The sequence below is a fragment of the Pseudoliparis swirei genome, chromosome 22 (assembly GCF_029220125.1).
Source record: "Pseudoliparis swirei isolate HS2019 ecotype Mariana Trench chromosome 22, NWPU_hadal_v1, whole genome shotgun sequence".
NCBI lineage: Eukaryota > Metazoa > Chordata > Actinopteri > Perciformes > Liparidae > Pseudoliparis > Pseudoliparis swirei.
In genome coordinates this window covers 19029661-19048533 of record NC_079409.1, presented here as the reverse complement: position 1 = coordinate 19048533, position 18873 = coordinate 19029661, and the positions used below count along the sequence as shown (strand labels likewise).

General features: G+C 47.0%; 3 protein-coding genes across 4 annotated transcripts; 2 read left to right on the top strand and 1 right to left on the bottom strand.

Moving 5' to 3' along the window:
* Positions 1–13: 13 nt before the first annotated feature.
* On the top strand, positions 14–11076 carry LOC130212645 (frizzled-6-like). The gene is made up of 8 exons (XM_056443743.1): positions 14–109; positions 1242–1664; positions 6818–7014; positions 7098–7677; positions 7769–8188; positions 8711–8859; positions 8958–9347; positions 9746–11076. Exons 2-8 carry the CDS (start codon positions 1479–1481, stop codon positions 9882–9884), a joined length of 2061 nt encoding a protein of 686 aa, XP_056299718.1. The 5' UTR covers positions 14–109; positions 1242–1478; the 3' UTR covers positions 9885–11076.
* Positions 11077–11366: 290 nt separating this feature from the next.
* On the top strand, positions 11367–15180 carry LOC130212966 (collagen triple helix repeat-containing protein 1-like). 2 transcript variants are annotated; one of them, XM_056444304.1, is made up of 5 exons: positions 11367–11570; positions 12470–12532; positions 13964–14182; positions 14296–14512; positions 14710–15180. In XM_056444304.1, the coding sequence occupies exons 1-5, from the start codon at positions 11460–11462 to the stop codon at positions 14850–14852; spliced, it is 753 nt and encodes a 250-aa protein (XP_056300279.1). In that variant the 5' UTR covers positions 11367–11459; the 3' UTR covers positions 14853–15180. The 2 variants fall into 2 exon arrangements, with proteins under 2 accessions (XP_056300279.1, XP_056300280.1); XM_056444305.1 differs by lacking the exon at positions 12470–12532 and having other exon boundaries at positions 11372–11570.
* Positions 15081–18753, bottom strand: LOC130212964 (mitochondrial folate transporter/carrier-like). Its single transcript, XM_056444303.1, has 7 exons — positions 18193–18753; positions 17796–17946; positions 17626–17711; positions 16538–16692; positions 16168–16281; positions 15848–15993; positions 15081–15718 (listed from the first exon to the last, which is right to left on the bottom strand). The coding sequence occupies exons 1-7, from the start codon at positions 18392–18394 to the stop codon at positions 15592–15594; spliced, it is 981 nt and encodes a 326-aa protein (XP_056300278.1). The 5' UTR covers positions 18395–18753; the 3' UTR covers positions 15081–15591.
* Positions 18754–18873: the final 120 nt, after the last annotated feature.

Genomic DNA, 18873 nt, shown 5'->3' with positions numbered 1-18873 from the left:
CCCGGGGCAAGAACAGACGGAGGGTCCCGCCGCAGCTCGTCGCAGGAAACGAGCCGCCAGCGAGCCTTCATGTCGCGGGTTGTTATGCGAACTCTTGGGCTGTTGGGGGGTAAGTGCTCGCGCTTCGTGTTGTACCCTCGTAGCTTTGTATACTTTCTGCTACCGAAGTTATTTTCGGCCGTCACACCGTGGCAGTTACCGAGGCAGGGATGTTTACTGAACTCTCTCGCCGCCGTTTGGCGTCTAATAAACTGGAAAACGTCTTTCCTCCCTGCGACAGACTGATATGCTCCTCAAAGAACTCTGCTTCATGCTAACTCCTGTAATAGATATGAGATAGTAACTCACCCGACCTGCGCGTGTGGGCTCGTTACGTGTTGCTGCTGAACGAGTTTAGCTAACTAAGTTAACCTAGTTAGTTATCTGCTTCGCTAACTTGAACTGTCTCTTTAATCGTTGCTAGTATGCTAACCGTAAAGTGTATGCTAATAACCGAGCACCGCTGAAGGGGGTTGCTTACCATAAACAGGGATGTGGTCATATTAGATACAGTCTGACCATCGTTGATAATATCAACATGTGATAATCATCAGGAATTAAAGCGCACACGTAAACAGCTAATCTCATTATTCTTTAAAATCCCCAAACTAGTGACGTGTGGGCCCCAATTAAAACTTAAACCTCGAGAGAACTTGCGTTTGTATTCACTAGAAATGTATTGCATTCGGTCAGGCTTCACTTTGTTTCTTCTATTAGTTTGAGAGTGAAACAGGGTCTCAGTTAAATGTGCATCAACAAGCCGAGACTCATGGCTCTTTACATTCTCCACCCAGTGTAAACTGGAGGGTAATCCCCCTAAATTGCAGTTTGACTTATGTTTCTACAAACTGTCTCAATCTGGAGTCTGGGGACCTCAAAGGTGCCCCTGAAAAAAAATGTGGTTCATCTGAATAATTATTTTAATTGGCTTAATTTGATCCTTTTAAGATGATGCGTTCAATGACAGGTTGTGCGATACACTGCTTTGAAGATGGGGCTTTGGTCTGTCTCTGCTCTGCAATTCTGTCGTAAATGCAGTAATAACCGCTTGCAACAATCTTCTCGACGGAGGTTCCTGAAGACAAATATTCATGAAATGTGGATTGAGTTTGTTGTCCAAAACGAGCCTCTCGGGATTACTTTGTGTTGTTGTAGAGCTTTAAAGGGTTACTCCAGTTTTAATGTAAATACTTTATTTTCAGGGATGCGGGATTCCTGTCTGTGACCCAGACGCACGCGCTGACCAAAGATGGGAAGCTTTTACCTGCTGCGCTGCCCGTCGGCTCCACTGAGATGACCCCAGGAGAAGTGACATGTGGACGACCGTGTGAGCCAGGGGAATTCACCATTTTGGCCAAAATATCCTTCCACTGAGCCAAAAATATTTTAGTTTTGGGTTACACACACACACACAGACACACATCCAATCAGCCGTCGCAATGCAGATGCCAGGACCACTGTGGGCGTGCATGGCTCTGATATGTGTGGGAAGCTGCAGTGCCCACAGCCTGTTCACCTGCGAGCCCATCAAAGTGCATCGCTGCTTGGGGATGCCCTACAACAGGACCTACTTTCCCAACATGATGGAGCACTACGACCAAGATATCGCAGCCGCTAATATGGAGGTGAGTCCTCATCGTGCTAATATTGGCCTTGCCGGGGATTAGCTATCATCCGCCTTGCTTACTGCCAATATAGTTTATGATTACCTAATCGATTATTTATTTCTCAAACATGCAGTTACCTTTTCTTTTGTTGGTTAAACATATTGTATAAGTTGTTTGGTTATGACCTTCCTTAATTTAAAGACCCAACAGATATGAGCCGGCCTTTTAATTGTGATATTGGTAACTAAAGAAACGTTCCGATTTGAGATTCAACTATGAACTGTCTGGGACACCAAATATATCTGTGATGCTGTGATAATTTAGAATAAGTGGCTCTTACGGCGCTTTTACAGGAAAGCTTTATGTTGAGTGGTTTCACAGCTGTTGACGCACATTTTAAGGATCATCCATGGAGGTATAATTATATTGGCCTATGATAGAAAAAAGAAGCTTCATCTGCTTGTAAATGTATTGATAATTCAAGTCACATAATTAACGTCAATGAATATCTAAAAATAATTGCAGTGCCCCATGCTGTGTCTGTTAGTTGGAAGAAGTGCATATTGGTTAAACCATCATTACTGTTTTGTGATGGTCATTAACAGGAAAACACACGTCACCAGTCAGTCTGTCAGCATATCATACAGAGTTGTCATAGAGCAGGGGTCAGGAACCTTTTTGACTGCAATCTGGCGCGATAGAGAAAATTACAGGGGGCGGGTGGAGATTTTTTTTTTTTTCAACTCAAAATTGTCTGCGAGCCATATGCCGTCACCAGAAGAGCCATATTTGGCTCGCGAGCCATAGGTTCCCGACCCCTGTTACAGAGCATTATCTAGTGAGTACACTGTTGTATTGGCATGACCATGAACAACTATGCATCTTTATTCTTGCCTTGAATGATAAGTTGTCATAACTAATGAGTTTAACAAAGACTATTCAACACTGTCACGTTGAAACGTAGAACTCTGTGGAAGAAGGAATATCTTCCCACTGGAACTACAAGTTACGGTGCCTTAACACAACAAGTAGCTTAAGGAACGCATTCGTACCAGGGAGTCGTTGCATTGGTGGTTACACAACCTCATTTCTTCTGGTCATTGTGGACCGTGGACGGATTAAAGAGGTACAGCAAACTCTGGCTAACTCGCCTCTGTGGAAATAACATGATTTAGTAACATATGGTGAGCTATGGTTTTCTATTATTGTTTGTATTCAATTCAATTCAGTTTATTTGTATAGCCCAATTTCACAAATTACAAATTTGTCTCGGAGTGCTTTACAATCTGTACACATAGACATCCCTGCCCCAAAACCTCACATCGGATCAGGAAAAACTCCCAAATAACCCTTCAGGGGGAAAAAAGGGAAGAAACCTTCAGGAGAGCAACAGAGGAGGATCCCTCTCCAGGATGGACAGGTGCAATAGATGTCATGTGACCAGAAGGACAGATTTAGAGTTTAAATACGTTCAATGAATATGACAGAGTGTATGAATAGTTCGTAGTAGGCATATTCCATGATGGAGACCTCCACGATCCATCAGGCAGATGGAGGTAGAGAGGAGGAGTGGGCGGAGTCTCAACAGTGGGCGGAGTCTCAACAAGGCAGTGGCGTAGTTGGTCGCAGGAATTCCACGAGCCAGACCTCGATGATCCATCAGGCAGATAGGATCTATGCCGTCTCATAGTATGGTGGCAGGGCTATAACAGCACAGTTACGCCAGCCTTCAAATATCAGTCAACAGTTGCCATGGAAATGCCCACCCAGACACTTAAAGTTCAGACAGTTTCCACAAATATGTCCAAAAACATTTTCAAGATATGCACAATAACTGCGTTATCATCATAATTCCTATTTTCTTACAAAGTGAAGACGATTAAAATTGAGGCTTTAGTCCCCTGGCCTTGTTTTTGTAACATGTCTTTTGAGACCAAGTGTGGTCTTGTGTCTCTCCTTCAGCTGTGAACTCAATTTCTGTAGCGATGCATTCGGTGTCCTGGCATTCCTGCCGGCCAGGGTTCGGCTGCACACATCTGGTGTGGGAGCGTGAACAGTGATCTGTTGAAGGAGTCTTTTGTGTGGCATCTGGCAAAAGGTATCGGCTTCTTATTTCACAGCAGCAACCTTGGCCACGGGCAACTTTGTTGTGAGGGGCCTTTGATTTCTGGAGGAAGGGGAGGGACACACCCAGTCCCTTTCACAAAGCCTTCCCGGTATCCTCTCTGTTAATTACTCACTCATTTCCCCCCCGTACACGGTCGTACATCCACGGTCCTCTCTCCCAGGTGACACGCATACACTGGCCTACATTCAACAGTACATACTAAACATCGCTCTCTACCCATGCAGCGGTTGCTCACAAAGCCCTGACTATCGGTAGGATTCTACCGAAAAGGGATCACCTGTTTCCGCCCTTGATCCCAGATTCCACCAGTGTGTACCAGCTTTTGAAACAACAGTTTGAAGCGTTGGGATACAAAGAATGGAAAGGGTCATTTCATTGTGATGGACCGGGAACACACATGGGTCTTGAACAGTTTGAGTGAAGGTTTGTAATGGGATTTTCTGTCCATTTAAGACAAAATCATTTAATCCATGAAATACTTTGCCAGGAAATTATCCGCAGGGGATTTTCCCTTCTTGATTTTGGAGAGCGAATCACCTCAACTTGAGCTGCTGATCCTGTTTGAAGGTTTCTGAAAGGAGGGCAGTTTTTACAGTAACTCTGCCGTAAAAGCAAATAAAGGTCAGATTGTTGAGCAACGGGGAGGAATTGAGAAGGAGTCCAGGACCTCCGCAGGAGAGAAACAAGGACGCTTACTGTCAGAGGGGGCAAGGCCCGGCCCCAGAGACACGGGCCTACTGCCAGGCTGGATTTCAGGGGGTGGGGGGGGGGAGGAAACATTGAATAGTGGACTGTGTTGGAATGTATGCGTTTGTTTTGCGGACAAATATTATCAGTATCGACTAACAGCCCATGCACGTTGGTCTGATAACGGTGGATGAGGTTCAAACAAAGAGTCTAAAACGTCCGGGTGATTTTAGCTCAGATCTGAGTGAACACAGTGGACTGGGTGAGACAAGCAGTTGAGAAGCAATAATAAAGGAGCCTGTATATATAAATATACACTACCATTCAAAAGTTTGGGGTCATCCAGACAATTTTGTGTCTTCCATGAAAACTCACTTTTATTTTTCAAATGAATTGAAAATTGAATAGAAAATGTAGTCAAGACATTGACAAGGTTAGAAATAATGATAATAAATTTGAAGTATTAATTTTGTTCTTCAAACTTCAAGCTCAAAGGAAGGCCAGTTGTATAGCTTATATCGCCAGCATAACTGTTTTCAGCTGTGCTAACATAATTGCACAAGGGTTTTCTAATCAGATATTAGTCTTCTAAGGCGATTAGCAAACACAATGTACCATGAGAACACTGGAGTGATAGTTGATGGAAATGGGCCTCTATACACCTATGGAGATATTTCATTAGAAACCAGATGTTTCCACCTAGAATAGTCATTTACCACATTAACAATGTATAGTGTGTATTTCTGATTAATGTTATCTTGATTGAAAAAACAGTGCTTTTCTTTGAAAAATAAAGACATTTCTAAGTGACCCCAAACTTTTGAACGGTAGTGTATATATATACACTTACTCAAAACACAAGAATTGCATTGGTGTGATCTGGACTCGTCGTCTTCAGGGTGATCTGTGTAAATACATCCACACTTTGAGTAAGAGACAGACTAACGTGGCGGGTCAGCAGCAGCCTCACCCATCAGCAGCTCTGTGGATTCCAGCCCTCCTGGTCAGTCGTCGCGTGTTTCCAAACATCCGAGCAGTCGTTTCCTGTCACATATACCCCCCCCCCCCCCCCCCCCCAGCCAGTGAATGGGCCCCTTTGTGTGCTGCTGTGTACATCGCTGCAGATAAACAAAATGAAGTTACTACCAGTGGTTCCTAAACCTCACTGCAGGGTTCGTACGGTCATGGAAAACCTGGAAAAGTCATGGCATTTTAAAATGGTCATTTCCAGGCCTGGAAAAGTCATGGGAAAAACTTCAATCATAAAAGTTTGGGAAAGGTCATGGAAATTTGTTATATTCACATGTTCATTTACGCCGAGTTCAAAATAATTCATCTGTTTTTGAAAGGAAGACACTCAAAATCTAAGCCGGCATACGCTCTCATACTATCGGCGCAATTATTTTTTTTTCTCGTTGCAAGTGAACGCACCTTAACTGGAAAGTTCGCTGGCCATAGCAACAGTAGCTCAGGAAGCGGTCAGGATAGTGTAATTTGTTTCATTTGAGGTGTATTGTATGCTTTGTAATTCTCATTGTTTGAATACTAAATTTTCAAAAAATTTCATGTATACACCGAGAATTCAGTTTGGTCATGGAAATTTGGTTTAAAGTCATGGAAAAGTCCTGGAAATCCATTGGTCAACATGTGTAAGAACCCTGTCACTGGTCCGTGACTCCTTTTATAATGGAGCAAAGTCAACCTACGGCCCTTCATCACCACGTGTATATATGTCTTACCAGGTCAACTAAAGTCTAGTTTAATCTTCTCAAGAGGTCAAATTCAATTCATCCATTTAAAAAAGAAGAAGAAGGAGATGGCTCCTGTAACAGGTGAGTGGCTGTCACCAGTAGGTGTCTCCCCCAAGCTCCAAAGGATGAGCAGACAGGACGGATATTTGGTCATATCTTTTCTCAAAGACTGCAGACCGTGTCTCTGCTCTCCACTCTCCCGCTCCTCAGGCCCTACTGCTCCTTTATGGAGACAGACGCACACATACACACACGCAGATTGGCCCCAGCTGTTGCTGATTAACAATCAGCCACCAGCTGAGGCCAATAAGACACCCCCTGAACCACCCCCCCCCCCCGGCCCACCCACTCCGTAGCCGAGCCTAAACACCCCCCGCTGCCACAGCTACTGTCGAGAAGTGATCATGTTTTCAGGAAATAATGCTTAATTTGGTGATAATGATGATAAAATGTGGCTCAAACTTACAGGGTGTGTCTCTGTCCTCCCGTAGAAAACACTTGACGAGTTCATGTGTTTATTCTAATTTTTTAGATAAAGCGCGGATAAATATAATTGGCCAAGTCATTGTCAGTACAGCGTGGTTAACTTGTCTCTCCGTCCCCAGCCCTTCATGCCCCTGGCAAACCTGCGCTGCTCCCCAGACGTCCATCATTTCCTGTGCCAAGCCTTTGTCCCAGAATGCACCGAGGGCAACACGGTGGTCCGTCCGTGCAGAGAGCAGTGCGAGGTCGTCATGTCGGACTGCGAGGTCAACATCCGAATCTTTGGTGTCACCTGGCCTCCTGAGCTACAGTGTGACCGGTGAGGAAACCGGCAATCCCCGAGAGGAGAGGACCGCTGTGCTTCCTGACCTGTCCACTGACGGGTTTGTTTGTCTGTTTTAGACTGGACCCGTGTCGTTCTCCCGGTGGTCCGACGCTCCCCGCCACCACCCCGACGAGCTCCTCGTCCCCGAAGCGGGACCTTGGCTTCTGGTGCCCGCTGCAGCTGAAGACCAAACCGGATTCCGGTTCGTCTTTCCTGGGCGCCCAGGACTGTGCGCCGCCTTGCACCAACATGTACTTCAAACCCCACGACATCCAATTTGCCAAGAACTTCATCGGCGTGTGCTCCGTCATCTGCTTGGGCGCCACGCTCTTCACCTTCCTCACTTTCCTCATCGACGTCAAGCGCTTCCGCTACCCGGAGCGCCCCATCATCTTCTACGCCGTCTGCTACAGCGTCGTGTCGCTCGTCTACTTCATGGGTTTCCTGCTGGGCAACAACGCGGCCTGCACCAAGGCGTCCCACCCCGCTGCCCTGGACACCGTGGTGCTGGGCTCTCAGAGCAAAGGCTGCACGCTGCTGTTCATGCTGCTCTACTTCTTCTCCATTGCCGGCATCGTCTGGTGGGTCATACTCACCATCACCTGGTTCCTGGCAGCTGGACCCAAGTGGAGCTGTGAGGCCATAGAAAAGAAAGCGGTGAGTTAAACAATGCAAACCAGTTCCCGAGCAGCCGGGCCAATGGCGGACGCCGTTGAATACGTGGATGCTTGTGGCTGCTGTCTTCTAGGTGTGGTTCCACTCTGCCGCCTGGGGGATCCCTGGGGCGCTCACCATCATGCTGCTGGCGCTGAACAAGGTGGAGGGGGACAACGTCAGCGGCGTTTGCTTCGTGGGGCTCTACGACCTGGACGCCCTGCGCTACTTCGTCCTGGCGCCGCTGTGCGTGGGCGTCAGCGTCGGCCTCTTCCTCATCCTGGCAGGCATCGTCTCCCTCAACCACGTGCGGCAGGTCATCCAGCACGACGAGCGCAACCAGGAGAAGCTGAAGAAGTTCATGATCCGCATCGGCGTGTTCAGCTGCCTCTACCTGGTGCCGCTGGTCACCCTGTTGGCGTGCTACACCTACGAGCAGAGCCACCGCAGCAGCTGGGAGAACACCTGGATCAAGGACCGCTGTCAGGAGTACAGCATCCCGTGCCCCTACAAGGTAGGTAAAGGTGTTCCGGGTAAAGGAGACTCGCTGTCTTGTCGATTTAAGGTCCGCAGCTTGTTATTGCCGACTGAATCGGAGCGCTAAGCTAATGTTAGCGGTCAAATAATAACGAAATGCTTTCCAAGCTTTAGAATGTAGGATCCCATGAAGCTCTAGATGTGTTGTGTCATGACACGATTCAACACAAATAGCTCTAAAAAAACGGAATGGATGCACCTTTTGAGCCAGAAGGACATTTTGTCATAAAAATACATTTTAAATACGGAGGTCACAAAACAAATTATGTATTTTTTTTATTTGATAAATAAAATCCAGAAACTGCTCAAAAATGTGATGTGTAATACTTCAACTATTGTACGACAATGTTTAGGAGAAATAGGAAACCATCTCAGAAAAGCTATAAAGAGGATGATGTGAAAGAGAAACGCTTCATCCGTTGTTTATTATCCGTGTCTGAGCCCGACGTTTCAAAAGCTTGATGAGGACTTTTCAATTGTTTATGTCTCTTTGTTCCAGACACACGAGCCCGACCGCCCCGACCTCTCCCTGTTTCTGGTGAAATACTTAATGACACTGGTGGTCGGAATATCTGCCGTGTTCTGGGTCGGCAGTAAGAAAACCTGCACCGAGTGGGCCTACTTCTTCAACAGGACCCGCAAGAGAGAGTAAGGCCACGCCTCGCGCCCGCCACGCACCGCACGTTGGCTTCCCGCGAGAGGTCCGTGTGCAGTCCCAGCGTAACGCCCCGTGTTCTGTCCCACAGTCCCATCACCGAGAGCCGCCGGGTGCTGCAGGAGTCCTGCGAGTTCTTCCTGAAGCACAACAGCCGCGTCCAGCACAAGAAGAAGCACTACAAGCCGAGCTCCCACAAGCTCAAGGTCATCTCCAAGTCCATGGGCACGAGCACCGGCGCCGTGCCCACCAGCGCGTCCACCGCCAGCCAGGGGGCCTCGGCGCCGGGCAACCGCGAGCCTCGCGCCCACGGCTCTCTGTCCGAGGCCTCGGCGAGGGAGCACCTGGACCGGGGCACCTCCAGCCGGAGCTCCAGGAGGGGGGAGAGGGAGAGGGAGGGGGGGGAGAGGCGGAGCAAAGGGGGGAGCTCCTGCAAGATCAGCAGCCGCTCCGAGAGCATGCACAGAGTCGCAGACGGGAGGTGAATGAGACGGATGTGTAACGACGGAATGATGTAACACTACTTTCTGTAGCAATAGAACCTTCTGTTTTATGTATTAGCAGGGGTCGTACGGTCATGGGAAACCTGGAAAGGTCCTGGAATTTTAAAATAGCTATTTCAGGACCTGGAAAAGGCCTTTACAATTTTTATTTCCAAAACTGGGTGATATTCAGAGGTTCATTTACGCAGTTTGATTAGAAGAATAGACAGAATAGACAGTTGTATTCTTTTAATCCAACTATTTGTGTCATTAATATACTTTAAATGTTGTTTTAAAGTCCTGGAAAAGTCTTGTAAATCCATACGTCCACGTGTGTATGAACCCTGCATTGGGGAACAAGGAATGACCACAGATCGTCCCCCGTGTGCCGCTTTAGGATGACTCCGAGGAGCGAGCTGTCGGAGGTCAGGCACGCCGCGCAGCCCCGCCCACCAGCTGGCTCACCGGGAGAACAAGGACGCCACCTGCTGAGTCATCGGACCCCCGCCCCCCCTAATGCGTCCATGCATCCTTGAATCCACTGAGTCGCGCGTGTTGACATGATTGTATCGGTTCGGTTGTCATCGTCCATGAATGTTCATAATGTCAGGCGCCTCGGGGGTCTTACGCGTGGAATGCTCGGACCAGATTCTGGTCTCGGCTCAGAGGGTCTCGAGCGTCTGCGTCTTTCAGCTTTACTGAGCTTTATGTACCGAAGTGTCGCAGCAGCTCAGCTGTGATCTGCCTTATGACCACTAGCATTTGATAGCATTAAAACAGCGTTCGGTCGGTTTTGTAGATTTGTAGCTCAGTGGCATAGAACGCATTGTAGAAAATACCTGCAATATTTATGTAAATGTTATATTTAAAACATTTTGGATGAGAAACAAAGTCTTTCACTGGACTAGTCGCTACACTGAGGGTTGCGTTAAAGGTCATGGTTCTGCCAAACATTCAACCTCCAGAGAAGTCTTTATGAACAGTTTTTATGAATGTCTTATTTTTTTCCTTTCGAAGAAAAACCTGACGACTTAACTCTCCTTTGACAAAGGCGTACTCTTAAACTTGACTTTCAAAAGCCGTACGTCTAGTTTCTATTCCACGACCACTAATTGTGCAGGCGTGTTTTGATTTTCTTCTTTTTTTAAATGTGTCCTGTGAATATGGAGAAAGTATAGCTTTATAGTTTTCTACAAGAATGTGCCTTTGAGTAGTTCCTCATCTTCAAAGTAGCGACGGATGTAATGCACGTGTGATGTATACCTGTGTGTGTGTGTGTGTGTGCACATAGACGTTCATATGGTTTAGAATCCAATTGGAAACAACTCAAACAGGCGTTGCACTATTTGTGAAAGAAACCAACCACTAGTGAGTCCTGACTAGTTGTAATCAAACAGAAAAAAGAGAGAACTTGTGCCTTTGCTCAAAGGTTATTCACAGCGTGGTCCCGGGTCATATCATTCTGCTTCAAGTTCTTCCAGAACACCTTCCGTGATCCATCCGTCGTGCTGGAATGTTTTGCCGTGTACGGGATTGATTCTTCCCGACAATTAACGCCATTTAAAAGGGAGTCCCCGTCCGTCCTTTAGTGTTGTCCTTGTGTGTCCTTACTGTGGGGTCCATAGTCTATGAAATGTGACTTTTTTACTGTTTTTTTTACATCTTTTATCTATCTTGTCAGCTGCATTTTGTATCAATCCAATAAAATAAAATTTAAGAAAAAAAGATGAGTCAGTAACTGCTATTTATGCTTCCCTCCTCATCCAGCCCATAGTGTACCTCCTGGTCCATCCCATACTGTACCTCCCCATCCAGCCCATATTCTACCTCCTGGTCCAGTCCATAGTCTACTGTACCTCCCCATCCAGCCCATATTCTACCTCCTGGTCCAGCCCATACTGTACCTCCTCATCCAGACCATAGTGTACCTCCTGGTCCATCCCATACTGTACCTCCTCATCCAGACCATAGTGTACCTCCTGGTCCATCCCATACTGTACCTCCCCATCCAGCCCATAGTCTACCTCCTGGTCCTGCCCTCCTGCACTCGACCCGTCTGGAGTCAAACTGTCACACCTCTCCAGAGCGCGCGCGCACGCACCGTCTCCACGATGTCTCCGCTCACTGCCCGCCTGCTGCTGCTTGTCTGTTTGGCTTTACCTCTTTATGCCGTGGAAAAGGTGAGAAATAGAGAATACCGAAAGGATCCTGACGCCGACAAGGTAAGCTCGATGATCCCCAAACAGAAAGACGCGAGAGAATGATATAGTAGCTCACGTGGATTTATTTTATTTATCGCCCTTTGTATGAATTTCTGTATTTTTAATGCGTTTTTAATTCATGAGGCACTTTGCATCTTATTTTCCTAAATGCATCCAGAGATTCTTGTTCTTGAGCTCTCCAGTAGTTTCTTTAAACAACTGGTTTCACACACAAATAAGTTTACACATTTATACTTTCGGTGCTATGAGTGTGGGCACAACGTTGACAAAGGTTTATAAAAAAGTTCTCAAAAAGTATCTGGTCCCCCAGTAAATGAGAAATGCTGTTGTTTTAGCTTTTTGTGTGTCAGCTGGATCTTTATTATTCCAGGTCTGAGAAAAAAAATTCCCAACAGGAAGTTGTGGTCTGGCTCATACTGTCCGTCTGTCTCTCTCTTTGTTATCTCTCTGGATGTCTTGCTAGTTTGGGTTTTGTGGGTGGGGGGATTCTGAAATTATATATATATATAAATATATATATATTTATTTATTTATATAAATATATATTTATATTTATATATATATATATATATATAAAACCTAAAGCAGGGTTCAGCCACTCTGAGTGTCTTTGTCTAGAACCTCTCGCCCTCCTTGCTTTGCTGAAGCTGGAGAGTGGAGGAACAAAGTGGACACACATTTCTCTCCTCAAATCTCTGGGGAGTCAAATGAAAGTGAAACTAGTGTTTATTTTGCTGGGACTCTATGGACCCCCACACCCCTCCTCCTAGAAGTCTGTACCCCTCTTTGAGAAACACAACAAGCATTTGCTCTCCATTCTCCTCCTCCAAAGTCTTATTGCGCAGAGAGCACCACAGCAGAAGGGTGTAATGAATAGCACCTTCTGTTACCGTTTGTAGTGCACTGGAAATGACTGCACTAGACACTCGGGAGAAGGAAGATCTGCTCATTCGAACAAAATGGTAATCATACAATTCCTATTTTTGCTTCCAGATCAGAAACAACAAAAACAGTCTCAAAGCCAAGCATTAGATCTCCGCTGTGCATGCTGCGATGCTCCGGGAGAGCTTCTAATGCATGAAGAACTACAGATTCCTCAGCAAATGCAGCCTTCATGCTTTGCTTACAGTACTGGACTGTGTGGTACTCGTATTCAGTGCAGGCAGACATGCAGGCAGCACTACAGGAACAGCACACTGAAGGCTAATATAAAAGTCAGCTGTGTTGTAAAAAAAAGAAAAAACACAGAGGTTTCATTCATTAGTCTGCTTTAAAATGTCTCCAAAAACCCAACCCTTAATAAAACTCTGTTTCCTTGCTGACTATCAACCAGACGTTAAAGCCATAAGTAGAAGTGCTATCCCCCCTTTTCCTCGGAGGGCAAATTCCAGGTCTATGACATCATGTGCGTAACCCAAACCACGATCCGGTGGTCCCATCAAAGGCTTCCCAGTTTCCCCAGAGAGATGACGTCAGACCGCACATCTCCAGGTTGCTCCGGCATAGCCGCATGCAGTATGACTAAAGCAGACGCAGATGTCATCCACCCCTCAATAAAAAAACCTTTTTCCAGATTTGACATCATCGGAAATTGATTTCTCTCCCTCATCTCAGGGACTCGGGTCCAGACAAGACGTTTTGAACTGGAATAAAAAACTCTTGCTCCTCCTTTCCCTGTCTGGAGACCTTTTGGCCATGTGCCTCTAAAACGGCTCCACAGTGCATGCTGGACAAAAAGGCAGCAATGACCCAACGAAAGAGCCCAGACAGGGCGAGGACCACTTCTACGTGTCTAAACCCCGACTGTGTAGGACACTTAAAATCACGTTACCAAAACTAAAACACAACTTGAAAAAATACGTGAAGCCGACTGTAATCTGTTGGGCGAAACGTCTCCTCTGTATGTGGTAGGGCAATGTTCCCATGCTCCCCCTCTGTGTGTGTGTGTGTGTGTATATGTGTGTGTGTGTGTGTGTGTGAGTGAGTCAGCTCGAGTAAGAAGCATCAGCAGGAGACTCGGCTGGACATTGAATCACACGGTTAGCCGCGTAGCCGCACACCTTCTGATTCAGGCCTTCAGTTGCTCATTAACACGCCATGTCGGCCACTCGCTTCACGGCTGCTGGTTCTGCTGCTTTGCCTTGGTCCGGATCACATCTGGGTTCTATTTTGACACTTTATTCCAGTCCTCTGGTAGCGTATTTCTTTCTGTACTCTGGCTCCCTGTGTATGGATGGCAGCGTTCCAGTGCATGTAGCCCATAACAACGACCTATTTTCCCAGGGAGAAAATCTGAAACGGGAAGTTAGTTAACAATAGACTGATGTTGTCGCATTCCTTCATCCCTCATCGCACACTTCCTCTTTCCCCTGTGTTGTATTTTTTGTGTGCAGCTTGGCAGTTGCATTCAGGGTCCAGCAGGCGCCTCTGGCAGAGAGGGGAACCCGGGAACCAACGGCATCCCGGGGACGCCGGGCATCCCCGGCCGCGACGGAGTCAAAGGCGAGAAAGGCGAGTGCGTCAACGAGGTCTTCGAGGAGCCCTGGAGGCCCAACTACAAGCAGTGCGCCTGGAACTCTCTGAATTATGGCATCGACCTGGGTAAAATAGCCGTGAGTATAATGACACGTTTCTGAGGAATGGGGCTTCCGATCTTTTGACCAATTCACAGAATATTTTCTCCACCACAACGCCTCAATGTGCCGAAACGCCTCCTCTGCTGCAGGACTGCACGTTCACCAAGCTGCGTACCGACAGCGCCCTCAGGGTCCTCTTCAGCGGCTCCCTCAGACTCAAGTGTAAGAACGCGTGCTGCCAGAGGTGGTACTTCACCTTCAATGGGGCCGAGTGCAGCGCCCCCCTGCCCATCGAGTCCATCATCTACTTAAGCCAGGGGAGTCCGGAGCTCAACTCAACCATCAACATCCACAGAACGTCCTCGGGTACGACTCAACTCATCGTGCAATAAACCTCAACCTTTTTCCCCCCCAACTGCGATATCACGTTTGGGTTTAAAGCGACAGTTCAACATTTCGGGCAGTACGAGTGTTCGCCGGATGAGTTTTACCTCCACCTCTGGAGGCAGTTTCAGGCCACTGAATTCAATCCAGTGTTCCGATGTGTGTGTCCTTCTCTGCAGTTGAAGGGCTGTGTGAGGGTGTCAAAGCCGGGCTGGTGGATGTGGCCATGTGGGTGGGGACCTGTGCCGACTACCCCAGAGGAGACGCATCCACAGGGTGGAACTCGGTATCCAGGATCATCATTGAGGAACTGCCCAAATAAAAAAGTTCCATGGAACGGGTCGTGGTCGTGTGGCAGGATGTTACTACTCTGTACTCGTGTGAAATGTTCATATCATTATTACTGTTAATAAAGACACATTTTTATGGGGGGGGGGGGGGTTGAACTGAACCAAACACATTTCAACTTGTGATGTGTAAGAGCTTTGCTATATTCAGTGTAACTACACAGGTATACATTTAATGTATTGATGGAAATCCAACACAACAATGCAGATAGCGCAGTTTGGGTTTTATAAGAAAATGTTATGAAGCGGTGCAGTTACACTTCGTGGGAAGGAAATAAATGAATTGTGGAGGGAAAAAACATTTGTTGCTTCCGTCTGTTCACATAAAGCAATAAATTAATAAGAGACGCATTAATGTGACACACGCATGCAGCTGGAACCCGAGATCTACAAGTTTGCCGTTAACAATCAGCTCTTCATCGAGCCGGAAAACATCAATTGTATGTAACTATGACGACACGTTTAGCTCCTCCTCTGCAGACTTTTTGCCCAGAAGTCAAAGTGTTCGTCTTTCCATCTAAAACTAAATGCGGTTGATCCCGTTGTTCAGTTTTGGAAACTTTTTCAGTCCCACTGTGAAACGAACGCTTCTCATGTCTACGTGTCCGCTGCGCTGGGCGCGCGGTTTGCCGCCTGGCGTGGTTCACTCGGAGTCTCTGAACGCCACCGAGGCGTCAGTGTGAGCTCGGGGGTCTTCTTCGGGCTCTCAGCGTCTCATTGATTCTGTCCCAGGAGGTAGCGAGACACGTTCTCATAAACCACAAACGTGATGCAGCATGCGGGAGTGACTCGAATCATGTTGGGGATGATCCCTTTGTAGAAACCGACGGCGCCTTCGTTCCTGCAGTGAAGGGAAAAAAAGAAAAAAAATGGCTGGGGGGAAACATGACCACGCCTCTAATTGAACATGACTCAGGAGCCACATTTAGAAACTGAATAGGATGGCTTTAGCCGCGGATCAGTGTCCTACCTCCACGTCCGCCTGACGACATCAATAACTCCGTTGTATCGGTTGTGCTGGTCTTGCAGGCGAGCTCGCACCACCTGATACGGGTACGTCGTGGCAACGGCAAATATTTTGGATACCGCTGCCATTGTGATATATTCCATCGCGCTCTGTTTACACAGACAAAGAGATGGGGGGGGGGAGGGAGAGAGAAAGAGAGAGTGGGAAAGATGATGAGTCACCGCGGGTTAACCACATTGGGCTCGGTCTTGTTACAAGCTTTGTGTCCCAACTTTTATTCAAACACACAAGTTGGCATGTGGCTCGTGGGGTTATCGCCTCACCAGCTTGGCATCTGAAGACGCGTCCCTGTATTTGTTGTAGTCCCTCTTGAGCTCTTCGTAGGCCATGAACTGCAGCGCTCCGTGAGAAGTGCCCAACAAACCAGGAACGTAACCCTAAGACAAGCGCATGCAAAAGACAGTCAAATTTCCACTGAGTAATGTGGTTGCAATTATCCTTCCAGGCAGATACAGCCAACATAGGCTGTTGGTGCCCTCTAGTGGTGATTGATGAATTGGTGAAAACCCCATTTCAACCAAGTAGGACGAAGGTCAACTTTGGTTGTGGTAGAGTGACCCCAGTTCATAAGCATCATCAGCATGCCATGTATTGCTATATCACATGAATTACAGAGACACACTGATGTTCAACCTTGTATAGTCCTGGCACTCCCTCGTGGCGGTAGATCTTCACCAGAGCGTCGATCATCCCCTTGTACTGTTTACCGGTCGGGTCGGCATCGTACTGGAGCACCAGCCGGGTCTTGGTCACCCAGATTGGGTTGGTCAGGGTGAGCGTCAGGATGCCTAGGAGGACAGTGAAGGAAGTAAGAAAAAAATAAATAGAAGGGAGATACAAAATTGTGACGTATTGTTTTTTGTTGTTGCGGTTCTCCTCAACAAAAAGCGAAAAGAGGCACGACCGATGTTTCAGTTAATCGAATGCGATGTGGTAGTTGGTGATCGTTTCTGCAGACAGCAGGACGATAAGCATTGAACAGCACAAGTCAGCGATGGCTCCGTGTTTTCTGCATCATTAATATCTGCTAGCCTATGACGTGCCCAATAGTATACCGGTAATCTAATTTTACTTTCTTTAAAAAATTTAAAAAGACATGGTGGAATAATGCATTTTAAACTAAATCTACCGTTACACTATTATGTGTCATATCCCAAAGAACTCGTCACCTCCACGATGGATATGGCTGCCTTCTGTTTACCCCCCCCTCCCCCACCCCTGGATCGCTGTCCATGCCGACTACTACTTATTCATACATTTCGGTCATATTCATTGAATGTGTTTATGTAACTCTGTAATGCTTCCTTCTGTACACATGACATCTATTGCTCCTGTCCATCCTGGAGAGGGATCCTCCTCTGTTGCTCTCCTGAAGGTTTCTTCCCTTTTTTCCTTTCTATTTTTTGGGAGTTGTTCCTGATCCGATGTAAGCTCCTGGGACAGGGATGTCTATGTGTACAGCTTGTAAAGCCCTCTGAGGCACATTTGTAATTTGTGATATTGGACTATATAAAATAAACTGAATTTAATTGAATCCACAGTCGTGCCACCTTACCCCAAGAGAGCATCTTATTATCAGTATTTGAGGAAGCCGATCCACGTGACCGTGTGCACCAATTTGCATCTGTCTCCTGTCTTCGGAGGCCGGGTCAGAGCGGTACTATCTGGCCGCTGTTGTTGACCCCGATTAGGCGAGCGTGTCACTATAGCGTGGGACTAACCTGCTTCGGCCGCAGACACCAGGTGCTCTGTGGCACTCAATTCCGTTTGACGGCCCTCCTTCGTGTAGCCTTTGATTGCATTGTAGCTGTGAGGGGGGAGAAGACGTGTTATAGATCATGGGAATGATCATGTTAGAGATTATGATCCAATTGGATTATGGTGGACGTACAAAAAGAAGTAGAGACCCCAAGATGCTCCGGCGCCCCACACATTGGGTGTCACTCCTTGGTAGAGGCCCCGGAGACCCTCCTGCTTCCAGACACTCTTCATACAGTGTAATATGCCACTGTACTTGGGTCGTAATTGCAGTCCATCACTTACTAAATTGAAACGACATAAGACACATTTAAATCAACATTTCCTAAAATTCCGGTGACTTTACGCATATAAATATGAACATATCAGAGTCCTGCATCGTTAATTGACACGTTGCACATACAAGGAATTTGAACGGGTGAAATGTGCAGAACAATAAACACAGACAGCTTAATAAACAATAAAACAGCAATAATAGCCAAACGCACGAGACAAACATCAATACAATAAGTACAATGTCGTCCTGTTACCTGCAAACCTGATTTTGACCAGGTCCAGAGGGTGGAGCACCAGCGTTGACACCACCCCTCCGCTGAGCCCCGCCGCCAGGTGCTCCACCTTCACATGGCTGAACACCTGGCGCACGAGTCCGGCTATCGAGACAGCGGGAACGGGTTTCGGGGACCCGGCCTGCGTGACGTCAACGGCGCCGAGATCAGGAGCGGAACTCATGATGAATGAGTGAATTAACCTAGCTAGTTCCTGTCAGCACGTTACGCATTTCGTAACGTTAATGCTCAAATCTATTCCTGTATGGCCGCCAGACGACAACTCCTTGGCACCGCTATGACTCCACGGCTGCCATTGCACGCGAACTACACGGTTAACATGCGGCACGCCATGGCTTAGATAACGTAGAACATAATAAGCACCGGTGCCACTGCGCGACCTTGCTGCTCGTGTTTACTTCATATAAGTCATAATTAGGAGTAGTGCTTCCGCCCCAACTTTCAAAATAAAACCCTTTAGGCGAACAATAAACTATAACAGGCACATTATTTGGGTATTTAAAAAAACAGAAAAACACAAAAGTACAGCGTACTCAACTGTACACGTTGAGGAAATTAAATGGCCTTCCTGAACCAAGGTTGTAAATGTAAACATCAAAATTGGTTCGTTGCCAGTTTGAAGACCAACTCGGTGTATTTCCG